This window comes from Echeneis naucrates, chromosome 6 (genome assembly GCF_900963305.1).
Source record: "Echeneis naucrates chromosome 6, fEcheNa1.1, whole genome shotgun sequence".
Taxonomy (NCBI): domain Eukaryota; kingdom Metazoa; phylum Chordata; class Actinopteri; order Carangiformes; family Echeneidae; genus Echeneis; species Echeneis naucrates.
Genome location: NC_042516.1, coordinates 22,911,464 through 22,935,567, shown reverse-complemented (window position 1 = coordinate 22,935,567; position 24,104 = coordinate 22,911,464). Strand labels below are relative to the sequence as shown.

Sequence of the window (24,104 nt, the reverse complement as noted above, 5' to 3'; positions counted from 1 at the left end):
TTTGTTACTGTGGTGACAAAAAAAAGAGAAAAGGTTGAAGAACCATTTTTGACTAAGAGGCAGAGAGAGACACAAAAAAAAATTGCTGCTGAATTTGACTTTGACTTGCTGAAAAGCAAACGTCCCTTCACTCACTTCGTCTTTTCTTTTGGCTGCACCGCATTCCTTCGTGATCCGTCTCAATCAAGGCGTCTCCCTAAATGCCAACCGACCGGCTCATTTTTTGTTTTTGTTTTTGTTTGTTTAGTTTTATTTTTGTGATTTGGCTTTCATTCCTGCCCCATTTCCTCTTTGCTGGTGTCGGCTCAGCCGGGCTGGCCTCAGAGCCAAAACGTGTGACGTGACTTGATGAATGACGTGAGGCCAACTTAGTCACCGTGAGGCTATTTCCCTTTTTTTTTTTAGTTTTTATTTTTCTTTCTCTTTCCCCATACAGGTTGGAAGGATCTGAGTGTGTGATCTCTGTTGGAAGTGGAGGAAATTAAATGCTAACCTCTGTCACCTTTCCTTATTCCAAGAAAAGTGGTGGTGGTTGGTGGGTAGGGGTAGGGGTGGGGGTGGGGGGGGGGGGTTTGGAGACTTTTAGCTGCAGTGTGAATGCAGCCCAAGTGCTGTGCCACCATACTGACGGGGTTACAATGGCGTGAGAGCACGGGCTGCTGGCCAGTGTTCCTGCACAGCTGAAATAGCAAGCAGCAGAGCCAGGAGCTGAAACACTACACCCAGGCTTCTCACACAACCCCCCCCCACCCCACCACCACCACCACCCACCCCCAATCTCCCTCTCTCTTTCCTTCTCTTTCACCTTCTCACCTCCCATCCTCACCCTGCCTCTCGTTGATCCAAAGTCCTGACGTTTTCTTGCTCTTCATCATCATCATCATGTTGCCTTCATCCACCCCCTCCACCACCCCCCACCCTCTTCCTGCTCCCAGCGGTCTCTCCCTCCCATCGAAGTCCTCCCACACTTCTGCTCCACTTCCAGCAGAGCGTGGTGGAGAGGTTACGGCCTCATTTGAATATCTGAATGTATATCAACCTCCTCGTCGCTGGGGCGTGGCGCTGTTTTACGGTCACACAGCTGTGGCGGTGTTATGGGACCGTCTGCGCAGGGCTCATTAAGTTAGCTCGGAGCTAACGTGGAGAATGAGTGTGGAGAAATTGGGATGGGGGGGGCGGTTTACAGGACGGGAGGCAGCTTATTCCTTTTCATTTTTTCCTCTGTGTAGAATTAGACATTAACCAAAATTGGAAATGATTCCATGAAGAGAAAAAAGGAAAGAAAAAAGGAGGAGCAGCCAGAAAAATCCCCTTTTCACTTGTCCAAAGTCAAACTCTTCACTTCTCTGGGCGCATGTTGGCGTGTGATGTTGCTATGATTCCAGGCGTGTTGATGTGTATTCATGCAAGGAAACATGCAGCACACTGTATCTCTTCATGTGTGCGAGTGTTACTGGGGCACAAAATGTGTGCTGTATTACCTGCCTGACCATCATTTCCATTAGTTTTACTCCGTCTGCGCATTGGATTAAATCTGAAAGCCTAAAAAAACAGCTTTTACACCAGACAGCACAGGTAGTGTTCTTCCTCTTATTGTTCTGGGTTGCTTTAAGCTGTTTGTTATTGATTTGATAGTTAATTAATTGTCGTGTTACTGTAGATTACATTTCATTTTCCAAGACGACGACGTGAACTGACTTGAAGCTAACGTCTGTTGTGCAGCATAAAATTGTGACATTCACTTTCAAAGTGTCACATGGACTCAACCTAAGCTTAGCTTAGCATGAAGGCTGGGAGAGGAGGAATTACTGGCTCTGTTTACCAAAAAAAGTGTTTCCCACAATGTTAAACTAAAGAAACATCTGTTAATAAAAACTAAGAATGTGACGACAAACTCAACGCATCAGATTTCAGAAGGTCCAAAGTGGATTGTTCAACACGCTGAATATGACTGCATGGCTGGGGAGCTGGAGCCCAACTTTGTGTTTGACCTTTTGTTGTTATTGGATATTCATTGTCATTTTAGTAAATAGATCCAACTATGGATTAAATCTACATTTTCAATCCAACATGACTGAGGATTGACAGACAATCCGTCGTCTATGGGTGAAGACAACTTATCCTAAAGACCTGAAGGTCTAATAAATGTCTAGAAATGTTTGGATGTTTTGGATAGCTAGATTTTTTCCCTGTTGTACCTCTCCTCGGGGGGGGGGGGGTTACTTTGTTTGAGCCATGAGTATCATTGTTTCCCACCTTTTAGCCACAGAGACTTTATTTCTCTGTGTTTTGGAGCCATTAAAAAAGGCCGTAGAAGTCATTAAATTTATGTTCAGAAAGTGAGCACATACCCTGATGGCTCTTTAAAGTGCTGCTGAAAGTCGTCTCCGTGCTCTGATGTACAATCTCAGTTCACGGCATCAGCGAGTGAGGAAGGTTTTTTCGCCGGCAAAGGCACTGCCGAGCTTTCAGTCGATAGAGAGCGTACTTGTTTTCTGGCGGGCCGTGTCAGCGCAGGCATTAGATAACGCTTTATTTGATGGTGTTCAATGGCTGACTCGTCCTCACCTCTCGCCCAGGCCTCTCCTGTTCTCCAGCCCACACACGCTCCCATGTAAAACCAAAGCGCACACAGACATCCACCCACTGACTCATGCACACACAACACACACACCATCTCCCGCGCGCTCTCTGCATCCTTCCTCTGGAGGATTCTGGCAGTTGTTTATGTTATTGAACTGGTTATCACATTACAGCTGGAACACCACCAGGCTCAGAGAGAGAGAGAGAGAGAAAGAGGAGTCCTGCCTTCTCAAGAAAGGAAATACAGATGAAAGGAGTACAAGGAAAAACGAGAGCAGAGGGAGGCCAAGATCAGCATATGCTCAAATCTTCCTGTGCTGATCAGCATCATTTGGCTTCTTTTCCTTATTTTTTGTCAGTGTGAGGTAACGGCAGCTGGAAGATCACATCTGTGAATCACAAGTTCACAATCTTAATGTTTGCTCTGGTTTTACTCTCAAAGAAATCGAAATCTTTCCACCGCGTTTGCTGCTTCTCGCACCGCTTAGTCTTTGCCCACGAGGTTGAGTCCTGACCAATCACACTTTTTGCCTGGTTCACGTAGAACAGCAGTTTGGACAGCGTTCTTATTTAATTATTCATCCATTTATGAGGTTTTATATCCAATTACCTTAATTAGAAAGTCCAGTAGCTGTCAAGCAGCTAACAAATGAAACCAATTTTGAAGTGCTAATAATTGCCGCTCCTCAAATGGCCACTATAGTCTGACTCCAGCACTGAGTCAGTCCCCACGGACTCCCGTGTTCGAAGTTACAGCAGAAATAAACATGTTTACAGCCAAGTTAGGCCCATTTTCTCCCTTCATGAGAACTGCATCCATGTTTATTATTTAGCGACCTGTGAAATTCTGCAGAATTGAGCGACAGTCAGACAGAAAGATGTGTGTTTGCCCCAAACGGACACGCAGTAAACTTTGCTGCGTGCCCGTTTTTGTTTTAGCTGCGAGTTAATCCAGAATTGGGAATCGCCAAGATGGCAGCAGCGAAGCAGTGCACTCTGAATTAACCTTTTCAGAAAACAAAGTGGCTACATAAACCTTTGTCAGCAATTAGCAACGGATTAACTTTTTTGAAATAAAACGTCTACGCCAGAAAGATACAAATATCAAAGAATGAATGGGATTGTCACACCCACCAGATCCAGTTTAGCCATATTAATGCTTATTTTGCTGATCAGCAGGAATAAGAACTCTTTCATTTCTTTCTAAAACCCTTTCGGTTAGTCACGATGAGGAATATACTGTCGTCATGGTTAGAAGCAACCAACGTGGGCTCGGTGGTTGGAAACAGGATTTGAGGAACAGTCTCTGGTGTGAAAGTCACTGTCTCCGTTGACTCAGTGGCCCACCAACGTGTTATTTAAAGTATTAAAATACAGTATACGTGAGCACAGCTGATGCGATGCAGCCCGTCCAGGCTCAGGGTTCTGACCTTCTCTTGTTTATCTGCTGTTTGGCTCGTAGACGAGTCGAACAAGACGACAAAACCTCAGTGTTGTACCGGAGCTCCCTGCTGTGGTTTGAGGCCTCGACAGTTCAGCCTGTAAACGGTCGTTGTTAAATCATCATCTTTGTCACAGTCGGCATTGACGAGTAGCAAATAAAACGGGTTTGATGGTTAGAAAGTTTGCACCAGAAGTCATGGAAACTTTTTTTTTTGTGCTCTGTTTTGCACACCCAGCAAGAATATATAATCCAGAGATGAGTTTTTTTTTCTTCTTCTTTTCACCCCATGGTTTTCTCATCCAATCCAAAAAAGTGCTGTTCTTTCAAATCCCCTCTCTTCTCCTCAGCTTTTCTCCTTTTCTATTTGCCCCCCCCCCCCTTTCTTTTACAAAACGATCGTCGGTGTCGTCCTAAATATCCCGCCTGCGTGCCGCCACATTTCACGTTGCAGGAAACTTTGTCTGACAAAAGCGTTCAGCGAATGTTCGTGAGGTGTGGCATTTACAAATTCCTCAATAAGACTGCTGTGACGGAGCCTTTTAGTCCCCCATTACAAAGGAGGCGTCTCGCCGTGTTGCTGCAGAATCCAAATGCCAAAAAAAAAAAAAAAAAAAACAGAAGAAGAAAAAGAAAGTTTCACTCTCAACAATCGAGGAAGCGTTAATACCCTGGGAAAATAAAACTAGTTGACTTAGAGGTCGATTATTTCCTGACTCAAGCGTGACCTCGGGATTATAAATTCCACATCATATGGTCAAACTGTCGCTGTGATTGTACACAGCGGTGATTGAAGTGAAAACCTGGGCGTTGTGGGTTAAAATGATTATGGATTAACATGACGGCGTGGTTTTCTCTCCCTGCCGTAATGCCGCCACCGGCTCCACCGAAGCAGAGCAAAGGAGCTTAGTGCTTTTAGCCCATAGTTGCTGGTCTAAGGGAGCATCTGTTGTCATCGTTGGACACAACGCACACACTCAAACACATGCTGCCAGAGTTTGTTTTTTTTTTTCTTTTGGGTGGGGGGGGCATAAAGCCTCCGTTTTAATGTACTGACAGGGACTGTGTGAGTAGGTGGGTGATACAGTACGAGGGAAGGCTTTTCACAGAGGACAATTCCTTTGGAGTCACAACAGGTGTGTGTGTGTGTGTGTGTGTGTAGCTGAGGCGAATTATGAGCTGGGCACTAAAAGGAGGGGGGGGTTGGGTTGGAGGGCTTATGAAGGGTCCCCTCTGCCCCACCTGTAGCCTGTCAGCTGTTGTAAGCCTGTTAAAACGTCAGCTGTTTCTGAGGAGAAGTGTGTGTGTGTGTGTGTGTGTCAATGTCAGAGAGCTCGTGGAGGTTAGTGGGGGAGGGGCTGGGTCCGTGTGGCCCTCACCACCCCATTGCACATCAAACGCCTCGTTGCCTTCGGGGATTTGTTTGCGCACAAAACAACACAACCCGGCGCCTTGTGCCTCATGTGGAGCGCCGCTACGACGACCTGATTCCGCTTTGCCTTTTTCCTGCCTGTGTCAAACAGCTTTAGCACAGCTTTCTAAAAAGGAAAAAGTCTGATCCTCCATATATACAAAATGAATGAAACTCATCATAGTAAAAAAAAAAAAAAAAACTAAACTAAACAAACAAACAAACAAAAAAAACCACAATGTCAGAATTTATGAGTTTGTCTAAAAAGGATATTTGAAGTTTTAAATTTTCGTTTATACCGGAGCCAGGCTGATATCTGAGTCTGCACCTTCTGAGGACATGTTATTAAATAAAACCTCAAGTGAAAAAAGGACAAACCTCTCAAACGCATCAGCGTTTCATGTTTTTCTAACACAAAGCAGCTGCACAAGAACTTTGCTGAAACAGAATACAGACGTAAACTGAAGAAAAATGATTTAAATCAGAAAACATCTGACCAAAGCCTAAATAAACAAGTCCTCAGCGCTGGGTTTCAGTATTTTAGTGCTTTGGAAACTTTTTTTTTTTTCCTCTTTTTGGTTTTCTTGTTTCTGGAAGCAAGAACAAACAGCTGGACCTTCTGGCAGCGGCCGTTGTAGATCTGGTGAGGAAAATCTGACTCGTGGCTTCGCTTTTGTCAACAAGTTCCCTGAACTGTGGACCCGTTAGAGACTCGGCGGACTCCTTGATGCGGTTTTTGTGTTTTCAGCTGTTTGTATATGTTGTCTGAAGCCAGACTCATGCTCATTATTCGCTGGTTTCCATGTTCCTTCCTGCTCTACAAATTATTTTATACTCAGGCGGATTATTTTCATGATAGATTTGTCTGAGACGTTTCCCAGAGTGCATCTTCATACGTCTTCTTTTTATATGACCACAACTCAAACATATTCAGTCTACACATGCATTCATGACAGAGAAAAGAGAAACCGGACACAGAAAAACGTCCATGAATTGTTTTTCCCTTTCTGTCTCATATTTTTCCGTTCAAAGAGATTTTAGGTGAATAAAAGGATTTAAAAAAATATGTTAAAAACAAAAAAAAGATGCTTCTTTTCTGTCTTCATCTGTAAATCATCTTCTGAAGCTTTGACGCTTTGCCCCTTCATCTCAGAGGTTGTTAGTGACCCCCCAGATTGGGAACCACAAGTATAACGTGACACCTCGAAGGTGACTTGGGTCAAAGGTTTAACTGTGGCACGTAAAACGGCAGGTAACCATGGAAACAGGGGCCGCGCTTAATGCCAAGTTTAACGTTGAATGTCAGCGGCGACATGAACCTGTCAGAGGGGATAAACTCAGCTGATTGAATGAAATTCATTCCCCAAAACTCAATGATCGTCCTTCAACTTTTGCTTGATCTTTAACATCTTCAGAAATGTGGACACACACAGAAAAAAAAAAAAAAAAAAAAACATAACTGATGGAGCTGTGCGGCAGAGCGGTGGTCAGATCTACTGCATGCCTCTGAATGTCACGTTTTAGTCAGTGCCCATAAAGTTTTGGAAGAGTTTTGACTCCAGACGTCTGCTGTTATTTTTCTGGACGTAAGCTAAACGTCTCGCCTCCCTACAGTCGATCGTGCTGATATGGGAGTCACGAGCGCTGAGTGATTTACGGCTTTAATTTGCTTGATAGATTAAAATATAATATAGCAACAAGCATCAAGCATTAATTAAAAGAGCACAGCGAGGTCCTGTTTCCCTGAGGTCGCTTGGCAGGGAGACAGAAAGAGCTTACTACTACACTTAACGCATATAAATAGAATACAGTACACAGGGAGACAAGTGTTGAGTTCAAAGATACCTGTTTCCCTCATTATGATGACAAGAAATCAATGAATTTCATCTGAAAACGGCCTTTAATCTGAAAGCAGATAAATAGTAGAGCAGCATTTTCAGACATTTGACACCTGGATATGAATAATCTGATCTTTTGTCCCAGTGAATGGTGACGGCCCGGAAAGGCAGAAGGCCAGGAGCTGCAGGGACAGACTTTGGGAGGTGGCAGCTGAGGGAGGCAGACAGTTGAAGGGAACAGGTTGCTGCGTCTGTTATGGTTCGTCTTGCCGCTCTTGACCTTTAACCTTTTAGCTGTGACAGCTCCGGGGGCTGGGAGATACCAAATTTCAGCAGTTTGGGAGAGCTCAGCACGTCGAGATGAGACGCCAGTTGCAGCTGTGAATAAACCCAATGAAGAACGTCCTTAGTTTAATGAACCAAATCCACACAAACATATTAAAAATCACTTCCTGTTTAGGAAACGTGGTGACATAAAAGAATGGGAAGAAAACAGCTACAACAACATTAGAGGAGAACAGAAAAGTACCAGAGCCCGTTGGAGAATTTTAAGGAAGCACTTCCAACATTTAGCTGACATTCAATTTGCAAAGCTCTTTAAGTATAAAGACTGGATGCTGAATGTTGTTTTCATTCAAGCGGATCATCCAAATCCACCTGGATTACGACCAATTGCTTTATCTCACGGTCAGTTTAGTTTGCAGATGGCAGCCACACACCTCCTTTTAAATATACTGTAGATATGCCCCTCCACTCCTTTTTCCACAAATTAATGTGTTTATTTTGTAGAAATGTGTGTATCCTTTAGAGTGTAGGTGTTTTTGTTTTTTTGTTTTTTTTTTTTTTTTTTATTTTATTTTATTTCAGGCACGCTGACCCGACACACTTTAAAAGATCATAATGCTGCCTCTGATGGTGGAAGTCAGTGGGTGAAGGTGGACTGTGAATTGGATTGATCCACCAAAGGCGCTTTGGGACACCAGACATCCAACACAAAGCATGACCCATACATTTATAGTATTGCCGTGCCGGTGCCACATTTAAACGACACTTTTTTCGGGGGCTCAGATTTTCTCTGGATGCTGGCAGAGAAAATGTGGAGCAGGGAGAGGGAGAGCGAGCGAGCGAGCGAGCCCCCGTCGTGCACGGATGTGTGTTTTCTGTTTGAGATGTTCGTGTTGCGTGCTTTTATTATTGCTGCGAGAGATTGTCAAGACTGTGACAAAAATGTGGAGAATTCCTCAATAATGTAGGTCACACACAAGAGAAAAGCTCACATTAGTGCCACACCAGAGAAAAGCTTTGTCATTTTTTTTTTTTTTTTTTTAATTTACCCCCATCCACGGGAGGGAGGCAGATTTGCATAATCAGGGTATTCACTGTCAAACCCTTGAAAGCATATCATGTTTATTCACAAACCTATTAGTCATTTCGAACAAAGACAAAGTAGCAAATAAACCCATCTTCAACAAAACCTCTGGAGTTCTTCTTTGTGACAGCACACGGCTCACGCAGAAAAACAAACCTTTTCTACCCTTTTCCACGACTGAATCGGAGTATTCTGGAGCTACACGGATGGATGTTTATCATTGCGGGAGCTGCAGCTTATATGCTTGTGCGTTTCCTTTCAACATAAATACACCTGCCCCTGGGCAAAGTAGCTGCTTCCTCTCACCGCTCTCTGTGAAAGACGAGAGAATAGATATCCTTTTTCTCTCGCCGTTCGTGCCTCCCCCACCTCTCCTCGGTGCCGGATCCCCTCCGCATGGAGCCAGCACCACACAGTCTTGGCCGGTGCTGCCGTTTGTCTCAGGAAGAGCGGAGGTAGGCTCATAGATCCCCATTTCAGGCTCCGGGCCAGCGCCGTGTGTTCAACATGGAGGGCCCACAGGCAGCCGCACACATGGACGACAAATGTGGATGGCAAGCGGGATAAACCCGTAGAAAGGGGGTGAGGGGGGGCGGTCACTGAGCGCTTGTGTTTGTTGTGGAAGTAATTGTGTCCTCAGTGCGCTGACATTGGGATTGTTGTGTTTAGTGATGCTGTATATTTTTCCCATCCATGGGCAGATTTCCTGCTCCAGATAGTTTTTTTTCCCCCCTCTGAGATTTTTCCATATAAGTTACTGCTTCAGGACCAAAGTGGTCCTTGGAATTTTTGCCCCTTGTTTAACCCAGTCGCGCTCTGGGCACAGACCAGACACGCCTGCGCCCATACATACATTCACTGTACTGTGTGGAAACTCAATGACACAACTGTTTAACCGACTCCTGGCCTCCCGTTTCCCACCCCCCACCCCCCCTCCTCGGGCCCCTCGGAGATTTCAAGGTCAAGAAAGGGCGAGGACTGCGAATCATTCCTTGGGAAGCAGAGCCGCTTTCACAGACAGCAAATCTCTCCTTTTACAGTCGACTCCATGGTCATCTTACCGCATCTCACCAACTTCAGTTCCACGAGTATGCGTGAGGCATTTGGGGTGGGGGAGGGGGGCGTTGATTTCCACAGGTTTGAACGCAGTATAAAGTTCAGGGCCCGTCATCAGAGCTGACAGGGACGCAAGATGTGACGGTGCAGCTGTAGAGCGAAGTGTCACGACACCAGAAGGCTCAAAACTCAAAAAATACCAAAACCAGACACGAGATTCTGCGAATACAGATAACGCACTGAAAATCCAGATTGTGTCAAATGTTTGCGTTGTGCGCATTGCTGGATTTATTGTATCACCATCCTGTTGTTGAGCCGGTTTGGTGAGATACAAATGAAAACCTGGCAGCACTTCAGAAAGATCTCAAATCGTTTCCAACTACTTGTGTGTTAGGAGGGGTCAAACGGCGTCCTCGGATGAACCGCACACAACACGAAGCAAACATTTTTAAAGGGCTGTTATTACCTTAACTAGGAGAGAAGCAGAAACAAAACAAAATAAAAACTAAACTCTCATGTAAGTGTGAGGCAGTGCAGTGTGTGTGTCGATTTCAGTTGGGGGGGGCTTTTAAGGGTCTACTGGAACAAAAGGTATGTGGGCAGCTGCCATCCCACTGCCAGCAGCTCATGATCCAAATGGAAGACGTACACTCACATGTGCACAAGGGACACATTTGTGTGCAACAAAGATCTGACACACTCAGCTAACGAGGCAGCTACTGACACACACAAACACACAGTTTTTGTTGTTTTAGGTGTGTTTTTTTATACAACTATTTCTGCTTATTTCAGTAAAGTAAGAAAAAGCTCATAATCATTTCACTCTTTTTTTTAAGTCATCAAAGGTGACATCTTCATCGAGCATCAGCAGAAATTTATCCGCTTGATAAATTACTTGAATTTGTGTTTTGACTTTACTTTCAGGAGTCTTGAAAGCAGTAAAAGAAGGGATATATTGGTTGTAAATATGAATAAGCTGTTTAGAAAATGATTAGCTGATACTTGTTACAGATAAGAAAAAGAAAGAACAACAGTGGAACGTCCTTTTAAAGAGCGTCTCAATGGCCAGGAGGGACACTGATGAATTGGTGGCAGTTGCTGAAGGCATATTAGGGCAAAGGGTGACCTGGGAGGGGTTTGTGTGCTATGGTGAGGGTATGTGTGGTGGTGGTGGTTGGGGAGGGGGGGTCGATGGTGTTGGTGTCCAGTGAGAAGGGTAATTTGGGGCGTCCAGAGTGAGGCGTTCCAGCAGTTGTCACTTCGGCAGTCGGAGGTCTGGAGTGGCACATGTGCTGCTCTGAGTTGGACCCTGTTTCTCCCTCCGATCCGGGAATTGGGAATTATCTCGGAACTCGGAGCTCTTTTTCAAATTAACAGGCGTCAACCTAGAATCTAAACGATTTCTTTCCTCCTTTTTTTTCCCCTCTATATTTTATTTTTATTTTCTTTCTGTTTGCATCGAAACTTCCGCAACGCTTTCTGGTCTCTCTAATCTCTGACGGTAAGAGCAGCCGATCGAGACATTGCAGGTCTGAGTGAGTGTGTGTGTGTGTGTTTCACCAACCATAATTGGATTGAATTGGCATGAATGCCGCTTTGCTTAAAACCATAATTACTCCAGGAGAAAATGTTATATATATATTTTTTAAATGTTCATGTTGCCTCTCTTCTGGCCAACACCAATACACATTTTCTGCTTCTTGTTTTCAGCTGAAATGCTGAAAAGACGGACTAAAAATGATTTTTAGCTTTCTCTAATCAGCCCAGTAAGCCAGTAAGTTTAGTGTGTGTGTGTGTGCGTGCGTGTCAGTCGGTGGGGGTGGGGAGGGCTGCTGGCGCCTCTGAGGACTTTACAAGGTAGATAGCGAGGAGTGCGAGGTGACTTGCTGTGTGGCCTGTTCTCCGTCGTCAGTCGCCAAGCCGACACCCCCCCCCGTCCTTCCTCCTCGTCCTCCTCACAGCCCTCAAAATCTACCAAGAGGGGATCGACAGTGGGGCGGAGGGGTGGGGGCTTGAGAGCTGAAGAAGGTGGGGGCAGTCGTGAAGATTTATAGCTGATGGCTTGTGTTGTCGCGCAGCTCATAACATCACACCTGTTCTTTTTCTCCCTGGAATGGGAGGCTTTACATGGCCATTTCTGTGTCGAGTGAGCACCCTTGACACCTGTTAAAACTAATGATGTTTACTTCAGGTGTCGCTCTTAAGATGTGTAGCCGCTAATTTACTTTGACCTTGGTGTTTTCTTTGCTCATGCTGTAGGTAGTCAAAACGAAAGCTAACAGGAAGCTGTTGATCCGTGTTTGGTCGTCTGGACGTAGTCCTCCCAAGCTGGTCTATTATTTTTCCCTCACATAAAAAAAAAAGGTCTGATTTTGTGTCTTCTGTATCTGTTAAAAGGCTCTCTCTCTCTCTCTCTCTCTCTCTCTCTCTCTCTCTCTCTCTCTCTCTCTCTCTCTCGCTCTCGCTCTCGCTCTCTCTCTCACACTCTCTAGCTCTCTCTCTCTCTCGCTCTCTCTCTCTCTCTCTCTCTCTCTCTCTCTCTCTCTCGCGCTCTCTTTCTCTCTAACTATCCTCTTGGCTGGACAGAAATGGGGGAGCCACCATTTCATTCAGAGACGTTGAGCTGTTGGCAGAAAATGAGTTTTCAGGAGCCGAGTCACGGCTGTAATACAGCGTCACGTGCCTGGTTATTGCCTCGACGGGCTCATTTTAAAAAGCGTTCAGAAAGGAGAGTGGATGGAGTTGCGGTCCTCAGAGCAGCTGCTCAACACTTGTTTTGAAGGGTGTCTTGACAACAAAGCCGCCCTGGCTCGGGCCTCCTGTGGCCTGACGGAAAGATGCCTCTCTGAGCTGCCTCCAAATGACCACTCGAATAAACATTCAGGACTCGGTGGCTTCGCTCAGACCTGTTGTCTTCAGGGAGGGTTCATCTGTTGAAAGCACTGCAGTTCACTTCTCAAAGCACAGCCTGTGTGTGTGTGTGTGTGTGTGTGCTCCAGACTCTCTGCTGAGTGTTTGTTGTTACTGAGTGCCTTCAGCATTCTTGCAGTGCCCACATTTCACAGTTAATGACAGATAAATCTCGCAAAACATTTAGCTAAAAATAGTCAGTTGTTATTGTGCCTATAACAACAGCATTCCTCCTCCCACTCACCTGCATGGATGATGAGCCTGATAGTACTCGTGAGAAATGACGTGTGCCCCCCCCAACAAGGTCCCTTTGAATGGAACGTGTTCGACTGGCGACTTTCGTCAACCCCGGAGTTCACGCCCACCGTTGATATCGTCAGTGTTTTATCCCGACAATGTCTATTTCTTTTTTTTTTTCCCCCTCATTCTGTCAGGCCTGCGGCGGGTTTGAAGATGGACAAAGATCTCTCAGGAGGGATTTTTACAAAACAAAACTGCAGCCATTGTCCTGATGAGACTGTAAAGATGATGCTGTCAGTCAAACAACCCTTTCAAGTGACAGAAACGCGTTCTCAAACTTCTTTTTTTTTTTCCCCTTTCGGATAAGACAGCTAGGAAGGTCAGGGAGAGGGTGATTCAAACCTTCAGCTCTATCATACACCCAAATCTTTGACCTGGAAGTCGATTAACAACATATTCATATCCAGGTGTCATTAACAACATTAACAGGTAATCGATTAACAATTGTATAAAACGGATCAATACACAAAGCCCCACCGTTGGAGATTTGTTGATTTGACAAAAATCATTACTGATGATTGTGAAAATAATTCACAACTAATAGGTTCAGTGCTAGATTAGCTAATTGACAGATGTGATTCTTCTTGTGTTGTCGGTCTTTAACTGTGTACGTTGAGTCTTCAGCAACAGTTCTTTGTTTTTTCTCTATCTCGTGTCTTTGTCTTTCTTTGACAACAGCTTCTGCTGAACAGAGCAGTCTTAAAACGTTAAGATTATAAGATGTGCTAATTTTCTCTGCTTTCATATCATTCTTCAGTCCTGGACTGTTGGTCAGACAGAGCGAGCACTTTGAAACGATGAAAACTTTTTTTTTTTTTTTATATATATATCTTAATTACTTTTTCACAGAAACAAAACCATGTAATTGTATGAGTTATGGCAGATGAGTCCATAAAGCCAATTAGAAGTTGAGCGCTGCTCTGACATGAACGGCTGCCTGGAACAGTTACAAGAAAAACAGAGTGAAGAAGTTTCCTCCTGCTCGAAGCACTCAGAACAATTTTTGACATTAAGAGGAAATGTCTCCCGATTAAAGCACGGATTTTACTCCCTTTCAAAGTTAAAGTCAGGTAGTGACAACTTGTTTTGAAGGATGAAATGACAATCGTTGAGATGAATTAATTATTTCTTGGAAAATATTCGTCACAGCGTGTGAATGCATTCCTGAAAACCAAAACAACAAGCTCGTAGACGTAACTATGAGTTCTCTCGCTCTCATAGTTTTGATGTAACCCAACAGGTCAAACCACAACGTCCACGCTGGTAATGCAGCGACAACACCACAGTGAAGGCTGAAGTTGTTGTGGGACCTTCCAACAAGTCGCCTCTGCTCCACATGCTTATCTGAACTGTTGGACAAAAGGCAGCATTGTGAGTCTGTGTGTGTGCGTGCACTCAGACGTATGAAACATAGGTGTGTTGTGAGTGTTGTTGCTGCAGTCGTGCCAGAGGCTATGAGCGCAAACGGTGGATCTGGGACAGTCAGGCTGCCTTGCTGTAAATTAGTGGGTGTGTGTTTTTCTTTTGTGTGTTTGTTTGTTTTTGTGTGTGTGTACATGCTCGGGTACACTGCGGTATTGACAGCGGCCCGGCAGCGCGGGCGTGATTCACGAGCCGAGAGCTGCACATGTCCTTTCCCCCCCTCCACTCCCCTCCCCCAGACCGCCACCTCAGAAGTGCTGCCTTTGCACTGCATCAGCCCTCCCCTCTCTCCCCCACCTCTCCAAAGTCTCACCCATGATTGGTTAAGAAGACGAGGGTGGGGGGGGGTTGGTGTTGGGGAAGGGTGGAAGGGGTATCATATTCCACTGCCAGGGCTGGCAGCGTCGGCACACAGGCGCAATAACAGTCACCGGCCAGACTTCAGATATAAAGCCAGCAGCTCTGTCCGACCCCCCCCCCACCTAACCCTCCACCTTCTCCGCTATTTCTCACAATGTGACTCCCCCTGCTGATGCCTCTACCACAAAAATTTTGTATTGCTGTAGAAGAGATGCATGCTGGGTGACGGGAGCCGTGTCCAACGGTTGCCCGGGAACATGAGGCAACAGGCTGTAAATATCACACAGCTGGTGCTGGCAGAACAACCCAAGGTTGGGCCGCAAACCGAGCCCCGCCAGGTCAGATGAGGGAATTCGGGGGCCGCAGTCGAACCCTCCATCCTCGATCCCATTGGCAGGTTGATCGGCGCTCATCCGATTTCTCCTCCCCCTCCCTTGGAAAGCTGATTGATGTTTACAGTACATCTCCTTGTGTCGGGTATGAACCCTGGCATTAATGCCTTTGGGATGACAGTAGCTCCACATACAGATACCTTCAGCTTGAAGAGATGCCCCCGCAATTTAGTATTTCATAGAGTCCAGACAGGAGAAGAAAGAAAGATCGAAGCAGCAGAGGCAGAACCACCCGACATCCCAGATAACCCTAACCCCAACCCTAACCAATAAGATAACGGCGCGCACCGTCACAGGAACAGCCTGTGAGGAGAGAAAGTTTATCCTGAAAATGCTGTTTCCTGTCTGAGCGCAGCCTGATTGGCTAATATGGATTAGCCCCCCTCCCACCAAAACAAAGAAAGGGGAAAAAAAAAACACTTGATCCATTCATTTAAATGTGGGGTAAAATAGGATCTGTACACAGTATGGACTGTAACTGCTCTTTCTCGTTTTATTGATTCTGTTCTGGACCTCCCTCGTTTTGCCCCCCCCCCCAAAAAAAAAAAAACTAAGAAAATTGCTGCTTTTGTGATCGTGACAGAGCTCGGACATCTGCTGATCTCCAGCGTCATCCGTCATCTCGTGTTTGATCACAACATCAGGCCGGTTTGAGTGGGCACTTGAGTGATGAATGAATATTGGCGAGATATCGATCCACCTAGACTTCAAACTAAGGGACAGATCAGTCATTTTGATAGCCGGCTGCAGAGGCCCTGACTCAGGCAGGCTCCTCCTCGTCTTAAAACCTGCACATCTCCAGGTGACGCTGATTATTTTTCATTTTGTTGCCAACAGATATGAGCCCCCCCCCCCCCCCCCCCTTTTTTTTTTTTCATATGTTTCATCAACACTTACCATCATTAGCAGCGATGTCATGACTTACAGCCTCTGCTATGTGCTGGACAGCAGCGTCCAGCGTGCCGGAGAGTACTACGTGTATTTTTAGCCCCTGACTGATCTTGCTCCAAAGCCAATAACAAAACGCTTGCATGGACTTGTCTGGCTTGAACTGCACTATTGGCAATATTTTTCCAAGCATTCGTTCTTCATTATCGTGGACAGTGACGTCTCTTTGCCTTCAAGATACAACAAAGCAAAATTTTCAGAGCGGCAGCAGCAGGAGTCGGCCGTCCAGAAACGGCAGTCTGGAGCAGAAGAGTTTGGCTCTGATGAGTTACCAGAAACACGCAACCCTGAAGCTCACGTTTCAGTCTCAGTTCTGATCAGATTTCAAGCTTTCGGGTTCGGTTGGATTTGCGGTAAAAAGAGTCATCAGTCTAAAATATATCACACACAAATACATGCAATAGATAAGGAGTAAGATAAAATAAATAATGCAGTGCAGCTACAATGTGCTCATCTGATTAATGGCTGCTGGAACTAAAGTCTGTTTCTGTGAATATTAGATATTTGAGGCCATGAACCTTCATCCAGAGGAGAGAAGCTAAAATTCGTTGTTCACAGTCTGTGAGTTTTTATTTAAAAATAATTTGCTGCAACTCTCTTGTGTGCAGAGATGTTAGATTTCATTTAACTGTTTGATTGAGAAGAAAGGATGTGTTTCCTCAGTCACTGTCCCGAGGTGTTAAAGGTTTAGCTGCTCACATATTAGAATGTGTGTGTGTTCATCAACAGGAGCATGAATAGCGTTGGCCTGCGAGCCAAATGACCACAAAATACCAATATCAACATTAGTAAACAACAGCCAGCTCAAATTTAAGGCAGGCGCATTTTGGGCTGAAGTGTTTTGTTGTGGCATTTTCCATGTCACTTTTGATTGCTTCAGTTATTTTGTTTAAGTGGACGAGTCCAAGAAGAAGGTGGCTGCAGGTGTTGACTCGGTTTGTTTGTACAGCTCGGTATCTTTTTCTTCACTTGGACTTTACTGAGTGTAGATATTCATTTACCTTCATCACGCTTGTCCAAAGTTATTTGTATGACATCGGCAGCTCTTTCTACCTGAGGAGAACCAGATTTGTCCAGGTTTGTGTAATCACAACGATGAGAGGAGATGGTGGATGGTGGGGGCCAGAACAGTGGTCATGCTTGGCAGATGTTGGTGCTGAGTGGGGGGAAATGTGATGGATTTCTCAGCAGCGCTCTGGCACAACTCCAGCGGCTGAGAACCATCTTTACCGCCCTCCCTCCCCCCTCCTCCCACCACCACCACCACCGGTGACTGTTATCACTCTGCTCCAGGCTGCTCTGCTACCACTTAACACACCAGGGCAAAAAAGGATGGACACACACACAAACAACACACAACACAGGCTCTGTCCGGACGTTGCATTTGAGACTCATCATCCGAACACGCCGATAACTTTCTTCTAAAATGACTCCAGGATGCTTTGTATGTATGTCCTCCATGGGTTTTTAAACTGGGAGGTGTTAGGAGGGTAACGAGGAAAATCATTTTCCTGACATCTCATTAGAAACTTTGATATTGTTTTGCTTTTTTTTTTTTTTTTTTTTTACATTTCAGTTCTAGTGCCGTCATAATCATCACAGCTACCAGACCATCACCATCTGATTGCATCTCTTCCTCTCTGGTAAAAGCCAACAGAAGGCTATGCCAAGACAAACAAACAAACAAATAAATAAATAAATCTGATTTTATATATAACATCAGCTTCCTGGTAGATTTTAGTAATGAAGTGAAGTGCAAATGCTTTATTATTATTTTTTTTTTTATTCATTGTAGGGCCATTTGGAAGTGACTGCTCGTCGTCCCTGCCCCGATAAAGTACCCTGACATTAATCCAAAGGCCTAAAGGAAGATTGAACTTTTGTTTTTTAACTTTAATCATTTGTAACGTCACCTTTTCAAAGAATAATAACAAATAAAATGACGCAAGTTGGAGAAAACACGCTAAATGCAGCTGTTAAGAGGTCGAAGAGGAGCATTTTACTTCCATTCAATATGTACTGGACTAGACTAGACTTTAATTGTACAGCTAACAGCATAAACTGAAGATTAATGAGGAAAAATTCTCTGCAAGGGTCCTGCTAACAATCCCCCTTTTGGATCTTAAGAGCTCCTGAACTAGCAGCTCAGATACTGAAAGAAGCTCTTTAACTCAGCGACCAGCATGAAGGACCAAACACGGCACGAACACAGGCATCGTCTGTTCTGTCCGTTCATTAAGAGGTGACGACAGTATTGTTGCGGATGCGGCGATGACATCCACAGCGACGCGCCTATGATTTTATAGAAAGCACAGGTGTCGCCACAGCGAGTGCGCACAAATGGTGTGTTCACTGCATGCCATGACTCAGTCACGGCCTGCTGCTGCTTCCCTGCAGCTCGTGACACATTCGGCCTGTGGCAGACACGTTGGTGGCGGCTTATCGGTAATATTGAGGGCAGCGGTAGCCCCGAGGACGGTAAGGCAGGTTGTCAGCAGGGGAAGGTCAGCGGCTCACCATCCTCCACCGGCTGGGAGAGAATCTGGGTGACGTGCCCTTTAGCAAGTCACTTAACCCCTAATTGCCCGAGGGGAAGCTTCTTACTGAAAACTGCTTCTATCAGCCAGCGCTGCCCTGAATGCTGGAGCTGCAAACGGATCTCTGTTAATCTCCATCCTGATGAATTCTAGTTAAAATCACAATATAGTCCTGGCAGCTCGCCACGCTCCACCCACACCTCTGCAATAGAAGACTGAAGCTTTGCCATGCTTAATGGCCGGACCAACAGATGTCAGGGATAATGTTGCGATGCAACTTTTTTATGTTCTTTTATGAACTAATCTTTGTTCCAGGCTGCCCCGAAGCTATGACCCGATGCGCCCTCTCTAAAGCTTAGTGGCCACTTTAGTGCAGCAATAGTCTTTTTTATCTCTGTTTCTAATGCAGACTTCTTGTTGCACAGTCTCTATATGCGGTTATACATTTTAAATAATTCTCTCTCTCTTTAAAACAATATGTGTCGTCAATAATATGTCTTTTCTTTTTTTTTTTCTTTGGCGCTTGACGCTGGAATACAGTGTGAGTACATCTTTTTACCATCTTGATACAAATGCGCATGAAAATATCTCATTAGAAAAAGAGGCATCGCAGATCGTTATCAACATAGACTTGTCTGGTTTATCCAAAGGGATGATTAAATTTTCATCAGCTCTTGACAGCTGTAATATTCAAGCATCTGTGGAAATGTAGTGAATATATCAGATGGTGCAATTTCCTCAAAAGCTGTGATTTCCTTTTTCTTCTAATTTGTGCTTTTATGTCCACATTGCCTGATATGAAATGTAAAAAGCGGGGCTCATCATTGGCTCCTTGTGAAATAAACCGTCTTTATGTTTTGTGGGTGCTCCCTGGGGGCCCCAATCCGGGTCTGCTGTAGATTCCTAATTATCAGCGTTTATCTTTCCACTGTCCAGAGCCTCTCTTGTCACTCTGGCCTGCTCAACGAGGCAGCAGACACACTCCAGGCCCTCTGCTTCCCATGTGAGAGCAGAGATTCTGCCTGACATCAGACATGGGAAGCGAGCTCCGGCAGCATGAAGGTTAAAAGGTCGAGACTTGACCACCCCGAGCAGATAAAGCAGTCTTCTCATGTGTGATCAGCCCACAGCCTAAAGACAAATCCCTCAGGGCACTGCCTTTGAACTTCAGAACAACTGGAGCGAGTCCTGTGCTCGCTCTGCTGCTAATGAAGGCTGCAAGAGTGCACAAGCACGAACCGTGTTTGCTATTTAGTCCAGCTATGCTCCCGACACCTCTTTACTGCTGTAGTCTGAGGCTGAATGGAAAGAGGGATTGTAAAACATATTATCCTGTTCGAGAGGTGCGCTACTGAGGTGATGCAGCTAGAATTCAATCTGTGCCATTCATGAGGGAGGAGGATTTAAAGAGAGGGGCTGGAACCAAAATGTTAAAAAAAAGTTCGTATTCAGTTTCTGCAGCTTTCCTTCTCCCCGCGTAAGAAACCAGGCCGAGGAAGCCTCAAATTCTTCATCTTTATACAAAGCTGTCATGACACTCAAAAATCGGTGCATCGCTCATAAAGCAACCCGTCGCCAAAGCCAAGTCATTTGTGTGTGCAGTGCAGCGTCCACAGCAGCACAAAAGGGCTGTCAGTCCCACTACAGACTGTTTTGCATTCTTTGTTTCATGAGAATGGATGTAAATGGAGGGCGTTCTTCTGCTGCCGCTCTCCCAGGTAGAGGGAATTCAGACAATGCTGGAGAGCTAGTGCGGTGTCTCGCGGTTTTCCAGATGCTTCAGCTCTGTAATGCTGCTGCTTGGCTCCTGCTGTTGTGTGTGTGTGTGTGTGTGTGTGTGTGTGTACAGTCCGTATGTATATATAGAGTGCTATTTTTAAAGCTCAACCACAAATAGTAGTAACAGGGCCTAAAACGGTCCTCGCCTCTGTTGCCATTCCAGGGCTGCTGCCGCCGCCGTCGCCCGCCTTCTCACTCATTCATGAATTGCAGGAATTTGCAGAAACACTCCGGGCTTCCTTTCTCCACGCTGACACCTTTGTGACATACGTCCATCCTCGTGTTTCTGATCAGGCGTGGCCACACGTACCGCACGCCGCCCTTATTTCACGGTTAGTTAGACGCACAGCTGAATTAGACACACATTTTTACTGGGTTTATCTTTCTCTGGGTTACAGAGAACTGAGCTGTTCAGTGCAAATAATTAGGACATAATATTATTACTGGCCCGCCCAAAATCTGCCCAGTCAACACTCCGCTCCGCTTTTTTTTTTTTTTTCTTGTCATATTGTCCCGCCACTCTCGACCAACGTCACGTTTGACCCCAGACTCAAACCTAGTTCCTGTCAAGACGGGAATCCAGAGTAGTGACTGTGTTTGGATAAGGAAAACATGCAGGATCCACAGACTCCGCGACTCTGCCTTCTATTGGAGGGGAGGGGAGGGGAGGGGGGATTCACATTCGGCGTGTCAGGCAGCCGTGGTCGGGCAGCCGGTAGCCGCGGGCGACCAGCAGATCAGTGATGTGGCGGTGATGCCTCTAATGAAGCTGACACAGCACAGCCTCCCTCCTTGCTGGGCCCCTGAGGGCCTCCCGCTCTGCGTGTAGCACCACAAACACCCCCCCTCCATGTTTCAGCCCCATGTGCTTCTGATTCGATGGCGCCTCGGATGCATTGCTGCATCATTTATTCTCTCGTATATGAGCGGTCAAGGCAAAGACAGTGTTTGTAGTAGCTAAAGTGGGTCACGGTATACAAACAAAGCCTCTCTCCCCCTTTTCAGCGTTTCCCTCCCTCAGTCCAATGAATGCCGCTTGTGTTGTTTTCCAGGAGCTGCCCAGCTGAGGTGAAGGGGAGGGCAGAGATTCCTAATTCTGCCTGAGCGTGGATGACCTGGCAACCCCGGAAACAGGACCATGATCTGAAGAGGGCGCAGCACCCCGAACCCATTCTTCCTCTCCTCCTTCTCCCTCTTTTTTTTTTTTTCTTTTCTTTTCTTTTTTTAAATCTACGAGGTGACCGCCTCTCCCACTTGGCTGCTGCAGACAGAGTCGGCGTGCACGGAGAAGCGAAAGAATCGAGAGACTTCTTCAGGAGGAGGAAGAAAAACAGCAACAGTCATCCGTGACCTCTGACCTCAACACTTCCCCCTGCTCCTCCCGCAGCCACACCGGAAACATGGGGAGGAAAAAGATTCAGATTCAAAGGATCACAGACGAACGCAACAGACAGGTTAGTACCAATGACACGATCACGTTTCACTGTAGGATTGTGATGCAGAGTCCTCCAACACGACACATGAGCAACCCCTAAATTTAGAATCCAAGTCAATTTGGACCAAAGTTGTTTATTAAAAGTAAAATAATGACGCAGACGGTTCCCAGTTCTTCCCACCAAAGAGTCCAAAGACATGCAGGTTGATGTTAATTGAGGACTCCGAATCGCCTGTGAACGTGGGCGGCTTGTTGCTTCATGCTTAAACCTTTTATTGTCATTTAAATGTAACAAAAGTAGATTTATGATGAGTTGGGTTTATATTCCCTGATATTAAATGTTTTCTCCACATCATGATCAGTGATAGTCAGGGAAAGTGGGATTTAAACTCCATCCAGGATGTTAAGAGCTGCAGAAACCAACACGTCAGGTTTTGGCACGTTGAAATGACCAGACTGATGTCATCCGACGACATCACGGCGGTTTGATGACGTGAAGCAGCATTGGGGAAAGTTTACCTCGCCTCATCATGGTCTTACCACTTTCTTCAACTGACCGGATGTTTCCTTCAAGTTTTGTTATCAGAGACGTGACAGAGAAAATGAAATCACACCTCTTTATCTCCAAATGCAGCCTCAACACACACACACACTTCTCTTTGTGTATCTCTGACTTGAACTTTCTCCGTCACAAGATTTTCCTCCTCAGCCGCGCTGCTCAGATTTTTTAAAATAAATAATAACTTTCACTCCTCTGTGAGCGAAGCCCGTTGTGGGAAAGAACACTTCCAACAAAACAAACTCCCACAGGGATCCTCTCTGTTTCCACATGTCCCATGTAGCATGAACAACATGGTAACTGTTCTCTGGACAATATAATAGCATCGTCTTTTATGAGGCTCATATGACTCCACAGAGCCATCATGGGGTTTTCTCAGAAGCCCCCACCCCCACCCCCACCCCTCCCCTCCCACGTCTCCATACCGCCCACAGTGAAAAAGAGCAAGAAAGTATGACAACCAGCCCCTCACCATCACCACCATCCTCTCCTCAAAACAGCCCCAGTCCCTTTGGTTACATCAGTGGCATTGTCAGAGAGGATGAAAGGGTAAATGATCCATCTAAAATGAGTCAACTGGTAAATGGGCTTCGCTCCATTGAGCAGATTGAGTAATGGATTTGACATGCCCACCTTCAAAAGCAGAGAGCGGGAGGAAAAACAAGATTGGGGGGGAGGGGAGGGGGGGTGCAAGGTGTCTGACTGACTGAATAAGACCTGAGCGTGGAGAGAGCGAGCTGGCTGGAGGCTTTTGGAAAAATCATCCCCGGTTTTCTCCTCATCAATCTTAGCAGGTTGCATTTCCATAAAGGAAACAGCGCCTGCAGGGGAAGGAGGTGGGGGGGTTGGAGGGGGGGTTGGAGAAGTATGATGGCTTGTTATTCATCAGCACACAATCGGACATAAAGGGGGGGGGGGGGCAGCTATTTCTGGACTGGCAGGCTCGGATTGAGGCGGTGTTTTGTATCAGGTGTCGAACAGTTTGTCAATAAGGTGACACACTCTGGTCCAAACACACACTGCTGACGGCCAACAGGTGCAGAATGACACGCAAAACGGCGTCTGATTTAGTGTTTCTGGAGGGAGTAAGTTCTTCGGACTGCGATTTGGTCACTGGGCTCGAAAAACGGGTGAATCTTCATCCTCGTCCGTTCAGTCCGTGATGTTTGAAACTTTGCCGCTTGTTCAGGTCGACGTTTTGATGCTCACAAAATAATTTTAGTTATCTCATTCTCTCATCCAGAGCAATTACAGAGTGAAACAGGATTCGGTTCTTCCATCAGCAGCATTCATAACAAGTCTGCTGTGTAAGCTGCTAAAGAAATAAGTGGCTTTAACACGCTGGCTCTTGTGTCGCTGCGGCTAATGAACAGTGCAGCTCCTGAAAGGAAATCAAATGATTGTTTTTGGAGTACATGCAGGCCCGTCACCCTCCTACGTGTTGATTCGGAGATGCTGCCATAAGCTCCACAAAATAAACAGCGTTCAGAGTGTGGGCCCCGGCTGGAAGCATGACAGCATCACAGAAAACACACCACCATTCCTTACGGAGACAAAGACGCACAGGAAAGAAGGGCGATGAGCAGCAGCTTAGGACAGTTTGGACCGATTCGGTTGGATCGTTTTTTTTTTTTATAGCGTTTGTCAAATCAAGTAAAAACCTGGACTTCTCTTTGACCTGTTTTAGCAGGAACAGGTCAGAAAAGCTGTGCAACATCCAGAGAGGGCATTAAAAAGTGTAAAGAGTTTTATGATCTTGAGTCT

The 24,104-nt window shown here is 45.7% G+C and overlaps 1 protein-coding gene across 5 annotated transcripts in view; it reads left to right on the top strand.

The window, feature by feature from the left end:
• mef2d (myocyte enhancer factor 2d) overlaps positions 1-24,104 on the top strand; it is an 86,261-nt gene that overhangs the window by 11,916 nt on the left and 50,241 nt on the right. For all 5 annotated transcript variants that reach the window (XM_029505076.1, XM_029505073.1, XM_029505077.1 and 2 more), the window contains exon 2: positions 21,399-21,800. In XM_029505076.1, coding sequence (XP_029360936.1) covers positions 21,747-21,800 — 54 coding nt within the window. In that variant the 5' untranslated portion in view covers positions 21,399-21,746. The remainder of the gene's footprint in view (positions 1-21,398; positions 21,801-24,104) is intronic.